The sequence below is a fragment of the Merops nubicus genome, unplaced genomic scaffold (assembly GCF_000691845.1).
Source record: "Merops nubicus isolate BGI_N331 unplaced genomic scaffold, ASM69184v1 scaffold40734, whole genome shotgun sequence".
NCBI classification, from domain to species: Eukaryota; Metazoa; Chordata; class Aves; order Coraciiformes; family Meropidae; genus Merops; species Merops nubicus.
Genome location: NW_008605675.1, coordinates 980 through 9,997, shown reverse-complemented (window position 1 = coordinate 9,997; position 9,018 = coordinate 980). Strand labels below are relative to the sequence as shown.

Sequence of the window (9,018 nt, the reverse complement as noted above, 5' to 3'; positions counted from 1 at the left end):
AAGAGTGATTCAAGCTGCCTGAGAGAGCTCCAGTATTTTAAATGTTTGGTTAGTTCAAAGTAGAAAAATCAGGTGCTTCTCCAGCAGCAAGACGACTGAATGCAGCTCCAAAATGCTTGGAATGAACTTTGCTCCTCTCTCAATAATTATCAGTTTAGAAAGCACCCCTGGTTTCTGGAAACATGGAAAGTTAATTTTAACATCCTCCTTTTTCCTCCATGTGACGTGTCTCTTGATCCCTCCATCTCTCAGGTGTTCCACTGCAGTGAGGTTCACAGATGGTCCATACGGAGAGTAGGGGCATGAGAGGCCACAGGACAGAAGCTGGTCATGTGGCTTAATCCAAGATCAGAAGGCACATAGACAGCGGGCACAGTATAAGAACCTGAGGAGAACCTATGATCTGGATCATATTCTGCATGTATCAATTCACTTACCAAACTTTAAGTCCAGTCCCCATCTATTTGATTTTTCAAAAGCAGAGAATACCAGATATTATTAGAATCAACAAAAAACAGCCAGTCAGATCACCTCCATAACTTCGTTCTAAATTCAATGCCACCTTGAATGGGAAAAAGATGTCAAATGGGAGTTTCCAGTACATTTGGGGCTGGCCTCGTGGAGGTTCTGGCCATTCTGTCATGTCAGTGAAGGTAACGACAGTTGTCAAAGGTACTGTGCTTGTGCTTAGGAACTGTAACAAGAACAAAAGCACAAGGTTTAGCAAGCTTAATGCAAAAGATAATCCCTCTTCATTTTCCTAATGGAGACCCACTTTAGATGGCTGGGAAGCAAGATGCCCTTAGGATGGAAGGAGCTAAGTGTCCAGATATATTTTTAAATGCAGTAAGTCCACTTTCCCAAAACTGATGCCTAGCAGGCAAATTGAGTTCCTGGATTTCAGGAAAGATCAGTAGCTACTGTGCATCATGTGTTAGAGGCTTCCACAGTGGAAGCAGTGAGTCAAGCTCTGCAAGAGCAAGCCTTCTATTCAAAGGAAAGACTTATCAGCTAGTTGAGAATAAGAACAGGAGCAAAGCTAGCTTTAATTTTTATAAAATTATGTGTTTTATGTAAGATAAGATTGCCTGGCCCTTTGAACAGATGACTGCTTCCAGAAGCAGGACTGCCACATGATTTGACCCCTTCAATAAAATAGCAAGAAAATAAAGCACAGATTCAACACAACAATCAATTTATTGCTCACATTTTAGGATACTGTTTCAGGAAAGAGGCAGATGGGTAGGTCAGTTAGTAAAGATGGAAGAGGGGACTTGACTTCTAAGGCCTTGGTTCTTTTAGGTTTCGACAGAATGCTGTAAAACAACTAACACATTTGGTCCTTGAACTATGTAGAGTTTCATGGCTAGCTTGGGCTGATTTAAGACCACGTTGCTGCCAAAAGAGCAACCTTACTCCCTGCCCCAGCTTCCCATCTCTGCATGCTAACCCCAAGAGAGGGAAACTACTAGCAGTTGGGCCTTCTTGCCATCCATGCCAGATCATTCTTTGGCCACAAACTACCATTGCTGAGCAGTTACAATTAGAATTTCCTTGTTGCTCTTCATGGACCTAAGTTCTCCTATCCGTGAGTAAACACACAGTAGGCACAACTGCCTTAGTCAAGAAGTCTCAAAATTATTCTGGCTTTGTGTCTGGACCTTTAAAATTTGCCTTAAAATCAGAGAGGTTAGTGGGGAAAAAAAAATCCATATGCAACCCCTCTTCAAGAGCTGGGAGAAGACAGCCACAAGTAACTTCCAGCATGCTCCTGTATAACTCTACATCATTTAAGACTGTGCTGTATTTTCAGGAAATCCAAATACAACTGTGACCAGATATTGTGGATGAGTGTAGAAAATTATGTCTTCCCTGGGTTCTGTGTTTTCTGGTCAGTCACAAAGGCAACTCTCCGGTAACACAGTGTGGTCTAAAGTAAAAGGGTTTCTCTAAAGATTGGGTAGTTCTTGGATAGAGAATCCGTATGCTACAACTGAGAAGTGACATAATTTAAAAGCAAAGCAATAAAGCTGTAGTACATATTGGATATCTCACAGGTGTACCAAAGGCTGCAATTCTTAACTGCTAGTTACGGTACCAGCCGGTACCTTTGCCAAAATGTCTCTAGTAACAATCCTAATTCGTGGACCTTACAGTTACAAAATACCTTACAGTTTTGAAGTAATTAGCATCAGTTGCTCAAGCAGATGAAACCTGAATCTCATAGCTTTTGACTGGCTAATCCTTACTGGGGGATACGCACCCTGCGCTTTTACTATAAATGCAACTTTGGCTTGAGGGAACACGTTTTACAAGGTGAACATTTTCCTGTCATGTGCTTTATATAGAACGGTTTGAGTTGGAGGAGACCTTAAAGATCATCCAGTCCCAACCTCCCTGCCATGGGCAGGGACACCTCCCACTAAAACAGGTTCCTCAAAGCCCCATCCAACCTGGCTTTGAACACACCCAGTGTTGGGTCATCTACAACCTCTATGGGCAACCTGTTCTAGTGTCTCACCACCTTCATAGTGAAGAACTTCTTAATTTCTAATATAAACCTACCTTCATCCAGTCTAAAGCTATTACCCCTTGTCCTATCACTACAAGCCCTCATAAAAATTCCCATAGCAGCTTTCTGGTATGTTACAAGGAGGGAGGACAAAGAGGTATCATGAGATGCATCCAAGCAAATGATGTAAAACACCACTTCTACTGAGTCTGATGTTCAAAGAGTAGTAACAGATCAGAGAGACACCTGCCATGTCATATCACTGCCATGAGAACACCACAGGCAGGTGTCGGCTGCTCCCCTAAAGCCTTTGCAGAGAAGTATAAGCCTTGAAATATACGTGCTGACCTTGTGATGTTAGGAATCTAGCCTCACACCACAATGGGATCCACTGACACATGCTTGAAGGAGACAATTCATTCTCCTTTGTGGACCTGTTAGCTCCACCTTCCTGCTTGCACAACAGAATCATAGAATGGTTTGGGTTGGAAGGGACCTTTAAAGATCATCTAGTCCAACCCCCCTGCAGTGAGCAGGGACATCTTCAACTACAGCAGGTTGCTCTGAGCCCCATCCAACTTGACTTGGAATGCTTCCATCATATCATCTTCTCTCAGGAACCTGCTTTCTGGCTTACAGCCTTTCCCCCTAATTCTTAAAATCTGCTGCCATCAACAATAGCATCTTCCTCAGCTACATGTTGGTGATTTCAGAACCTCTAGAGGAATAGAAATATCTTCTTGCACAGATTATCAGCATGGTGTGGAGTCTGTGAAACAAATCAACTCAAATTCCATACCAAGATTTTAGGAGACAACTAGATAAGCATGCAGTTATTGAATGTTTCTAACTACAACTTTATACTGAGCATAATTAAAAGTTTAAAGTTTGAGTCCTTAAGTGGCAGAAAGTGATTTGGGGTTGGAAAGAAGGTACCTTTTCCAGGTACAACTGACTGAGGACAGTGCCAATAAGACCATAAAACCACCCTCCTCTATGGACCTGTTAAATACAATCTCTTGCCATTGCTGTCAGACCACTGTTAAAGTTCAGTAAATCTCAAGTCAGCAATGTCAAGACCATTTGCTTCCCTGGTTCTTAAATAACCTGTGAATCCCATTTAGTTACCTCTGTGTGTGAAGGAGGGGTTTTAAATTCCATACCTTCAGAGGGTGACACTGATAGAAGTACTGTGCACCCAGTATTTGTGCTTGTGGGTTGGACAGGAGGCCCACCAGAGTCCACAATATCTCAATCTCCAGAGTCACAGGAACCATGCAACAAGAAGTGCAATTCACAGCCTGAAAGTAAAATATACCCCAAACACCTTAATATAGTATTTTAAGGGTAAAAAAGGACCATTATGGTCAAAATCTAATATCTTGAATAGCATAGGTCACAGAACCTGAATTAGTCACTTCAGCACTAACCCAGTAACTTCTGGTCAGGTCAACAACCCATTTTAGAGCTATATCCATCTCATTGTCATTTCATTTTGAAGCAGAATTTCTCAGCTCTACCACTTGGATTTTGCATTCTATTAGGGCATCTCCTGACAGATAAATAATTATTAAAACAGAATTCTCCTCCTCCATAAGTACTTGTATGCCAAACATTTTTCCTTATTAGCTAATATATAAATGTCCCCAGAAAAAGGAAAATCAGAAAGGATGATAATAATAATAGGAAATAACCAGATAGTATTAGTTCCAGAAGGCTATCAGAAAACTAGGTAATACAACACAGGACTCGATATTAAACTCTTTCTGCCCATTTAAACAGCAGGAGCAAGATTCAAGAGATATTAAACCTGTCAGTCTTCTTGTTGTTTAAGTATCCTTAATACAAACCATAACAAGAATGACTGCTTACAGGCATTAATACCCCGAAGAGTCAGTGGATCATCACACAAAGAAACTAAGCCCAGATGAACAACCTGCTTCTTTTTTTCCCCATGCCCTCACTTACCAAGAGCAACACACAGATTGAAGAGACAAATATTTACAGCTGATCTTTCAGCATTCCTACTACCTGCACACTGCAGTTCTGAACCACAATGGTCGTCCACCCTTCTGCCTGGGCTGCATGAGCGTTGCCAGTTATAGCAAGGTCCCCTGCTGCGTTCATCCCCTGAAAAGCCTTGTACAACTTCTGCTGGACGTAACTACAGTTATTGTCTTCCAGTGTTTGGGATAGGCTGGAAATGAGAAAATAACAGTGTAAGGAAAACTGACAGCTCTTGGCCATCTTATCACATCAGTAGTCATACAGCTGCACCGTCACCAACAAAAGAATGATCCAAATCATCAAAACAATCACTTTTTAAGGTTCCATCATAATTCACTCCTCTAATAAAAATTATACTCTTGCCCAAGGTGTGTTGCCAAACTACAGACTCAAAATGTCCCAGACGACGTGCACAATGTTCAGATTGTTCTAGAGGTCTACCACCTCTCCGACATTCAAGTCCTCTTAGGAATATATGAAAGATCTGTGGAGACCAATGGTGACCTTGAGGAAGGGCCCAGGCTCCACCACAGTGTGTGACAGAACATGGAAAAATGTGCTAGCTGAGTCCACACTTCCTAAATGTGTCAAGAAAGGAGACTGCAGAGTGTGGTGTTACCTGATCTTGCAGCCTGTCCTCACATTTCTTCCAAATTGTACTGTGTGTCTGTGGAACTGTGAGCAACTTCCACCACCTTCGCTCTGTAAAATGCTCATCTGACAGACTGCATGTCAAGAAGCCAAAGCATAAACAGACAATAAAGGACATGCAACTTGTATTTACCAATCCTCCCACCTCACATTCCTCCTTGCACCTGTCACAGGACTACAATTCAGTCATGGCCGAAAGGTCTGCTGATAGCTGCAATACAGACACTGAGGTATGCCCTCACAGGTAAAGGCAGAATCTCAAAAGTCCACAACAGAGTACCAAAAATCAATAAACCCAGGTATAACTAAAACTTGAGAGCAGAAAAAGGATACCTGCTGCACGGAACCATTGTTTGCAATCAGCAGTGGTGCTCCTGTGATATAGCCAGGGTTTCCACTTCTAGGCAATGTGTGAGAAAGAGTCCTGGTCTACAAAGAGGCATAGTCAAAAAACAAGGGAAGAGGATAACATTAGTGCCAATGAGATCCATTCATCTCAGAAGATCAAATTCACATTCTCAAAAATGTAAATATAACCTATTGTTTGAACAACTGAGTATTATGCACTACTAAAATCTCCATTATTTGTTTCCAAATCCTCTTTCCTACCTGGCAAGATTATCTGCAGTCCAGGAGACAGAAAACTAAATGTCAGTACCCTGAAATATGGATGCTATCAGGACAGTTCTTGAGACAACTAATTCTTTTATGCTCAGTATTTGTCTATAAGGAAATGAACACATCATACTGGGCAATTCTACAGATGATCTACAGAACAAACCCTGCCTTGACCCTGATTCTGAGTGGCAGATTCCACTTCTAAATTGTTTTATGGGGAGAGCCTCTGGGGATAACTTGAGCAAGGTTGCACTGCATGCTTATCAAGCCCTGTGGTCACTCCTTAACCCACTTTACATTGCCTCTAGGTGGCAAGGTTTATATAAAACTCAACACACGTTAATATTTTCCAGATTTCCATTCTTTTCTCCACTGCACAATGTTAAGTAAGTACCTGGAATAAATTCAGCAACTTTATTCACAAACACCTCAGATACAGCATCAGCTCCAAGCCTTTTTTTTTTTTTATAAGATCACGCTGGTGACCTTGATCTCATCATTTCCCCTTTTCCCAGCACAAAAACAAAATCTCAAACCAAATAAAATCAACAGCAAAAAACAGTCAGAATAAAAATAATCAGCCCCTTCAACCTTGTGTAGTGCAAGACTACACGCTTGTACTGAACCTGATTTTTCCAATAAAGGGGTTTAGTTGAGACCAAAGCAGTGTCCCCTCCTTCCTTTGACCATCAGCTGCATCCCAGGCTTCTGGTACTGCCATACCACAGTGACACTGCTCTAATCTTTTCATGTCATCTGTACAAAACTGGGCCACGAAATACTGTTTACAAACGTGGTTAAGAGCCATGGGAGGATGGGGACACTGACCCAGAAGTGCAAAGTGAAGTGCTGCTGCAGAGAGGATCCTGAGTTCCCAGAGATGTTGCTCACTTTGAACTGGACAGAAACACTCTGAATCCCATGTATGCCACTGAATTCTACCTCATAGATCACCTGAAAGTCCAATCCAGAGAAGAATCAGAGGCAGAGTCAGGTAATAGAGCAATGATTTTAAGCTAGTGTTGAGCTGCCCAAAGGAAAGAGGATTCAGATACCTCAGAAACAACATTGTTACATGTATTGTCTTTCATGTGTGGAGCTCCAGGTGGTGCGACTGCAGTGACCTTTACCTGGAGACAGTAAGCATATTAACAATTAGTAATTGTTTAAAAGGAGCGTGCCTTTCCTACTCTTTTCCATCCATCCAGATCAGATTTACCTTCCTGCTGTAGCTGCTATCTGTAGACAAAACACCTAGCTCAGATGCCATTTTTTTTCTAACAGGCTACATCCCTGACCCCAGGCCTCTTTATGCCTGCTCATTTAAAACCACATCTTTCCTTATATCCCTTTCTTTCCCCTATAATGTCACAAAAATTATCTCAAACACAGCACCCTTCCATTCTCCCAAGTTCCCAACCCATGAACATTACCATGAATGCCTGAGATTCCAGACACTTTTTATTTCAGAAGCAGAAATTGTTTTCATTGGCAATAGAGACTGACCTTCATGGACTGCTCAACAGTGTCACCAACTGGGACCTGGGGAAAACAAACTAGAGTACAACACAAAAAACCCAAAATGGCTTTCTGGGTTTGCAGGTGTCTGAAGTCACAAAATCATCACCAAACAGAGCCTGCATATTGCATCGACAAAAATTACTTTGTTTACTCCAAACATGATGTAAAACTTGTCATCAGTTTGTGATCTAGAAACCACAGACAAAATGCACAGAAAGCAGATACTTTAAAATATCAACATCTTTGATCTGTCCCTGGAGCTCCCCCTTCTGGAACCAAGTAATCACTTCAGCTTCCACTTCGGGAAAAATTAAATTTTGGGCACAGTAACAAAAACAGCCCTGAAAATATGAGTTACATTTGATCAATAGAAGACTCTCTACTACAGTTATGTAGATTTATATTTCCAATATAAGGCAAAACTGAGCCATTAGCCTTCCTGAATTTTTAATATTTACACTGCTGTTTTACCTTGGAACATCAGAGAAACTCTAGAAGGCAAGAGGCGGTATTTTCATGTTAACATTCAGCAAGACCAGCATGATGAACCCCAAACAACAAATAGATTATTTTGAAATTACTGTCAGGATAAATAATGGAGAAACTGATATGGAATTCAACCTATGAATGTAAGTAAAGCTAATATTGATAACTGGCCTTCAGTATGATTTTAGAGATAACATATTGTGTAAAAGAAATCTTTATTCTTTACTAAAAACGTGCATTCTTTGGTTGATCAAGTTGGTGGAACAGATATAGATACTGTTTAAAAGGCAAGACAGTTCTAGGTAAACCATTAATATATCAAGTACCTGTTAAACACATTAAGAATTTGCTAATAACTGAAATTTATTGGAAAGTAGTTTGAATTGAGGGATAATCACTAATCGTGATGTTTTTAACAGGATTTCCAGCAAGGCCTGAACAATTAGCAGACCAAGGACAACATGCTAGATGACCTTTAGTTTTCCATTTAGCTGAAGTTCCAACGGAAGGCAGTGGAAAGTCAAGTAAATCAGATGTTGAGCAAAAGAAAGAAATGTGACAGGCACCTTTAGCACAGCGAAGTCACGGTAGTAGGAGGCAGCATCTAGGGCAGGGTCAGTAACGCAGCTCTTGCTCAGGTTGGCAAAAACACGAGTACAGCTTGTGCTTTTACTGTCCAGGAAGCCTGAGTTAAGACATGACAACAGATAAAACAGAAGCAAAGCACCCTAAGAAATTCTTCCCCCTTCACTAACCAGCAGGATTTCCATCAACACAAAGTCCACTGGCTCCCATTTTTACTGGCTGTCTGAGTGTGCTCAGTACAGAAGACGCCTCAAAGTAGATTAGGATTGGATCACCAGCCTGAAAAGACAATTTGTAGAAATCACAAAGTGACTGTGGAATACTAAGGTCAAGCACAAGCTGATGACATCATCAGGGTACAGAGGCAAATTTCTGCTGCTCCTTACTGTACACACAGTTCTGGCTAAAGGGTTGTCCAAACTTTTAAATGCAAGAAAACTAATCAGAAACATTTTACACAATGAGGAATTAAAAGAACTGAGAGGTAATATGGATTATAAGTAGGAAAATAAGAATATTCCAATTTCTTCTCATTAGATCTCATTACAGAGAGCTTTAGCAAGAGAGTATCTGCAAACTGACTGCTATTTTCTTTCAGCTCACCCGGTAAAAGGCAGAGGATGATGACTGGACGTGTG

At 41.1% G+C, this 9,018-nt stretch overlaps 1 protein-coding gene across 1 annotated transcript in view; it reads right to left on the bottom strand.

Moving 5' to 3' along the window:
• Positions 1–472: 472 nt before the first annotated feature.
• TCTN3 (tectonic family member 3) overlaps positions 473–9,018 on the bottom strand; it is a gene marked incomplete at its 5' end in the record, with an annotated part of 8,662 nt that continues 116 nt past the window's right edge. Inside the window, 11 exon segments of the mRNA XM_008939393.1 lie at positions 473–694; positions 3,676–3,813; positions 4,544–4,709; positions 5,139–5,236; positions 5,504–5,599; positions 6,617–6,742; positions 6,844–6,918; positions 7,295–7,330; positions 8,362–8,480; positions 8,551–8,659; positions 8,984–9,018. The exon segment at positions 8,984–9,018 is cut by the window's right edge and continues 31 nt beyond it. Of these exon segments, the coding sequence (XP_008937641.1) occupies positions 473–694; positions 3,676–3,813; positions 4,544–4,709; positions 5,139–5,236; positions 5,504–5,599; positions 6,617–6,742; positions 6,844–6,918; positions 7,295–7,330; positions 8,362–8,480; positions 8,551–8,659; positions 8,984–9,018 (1,220 nt within the window).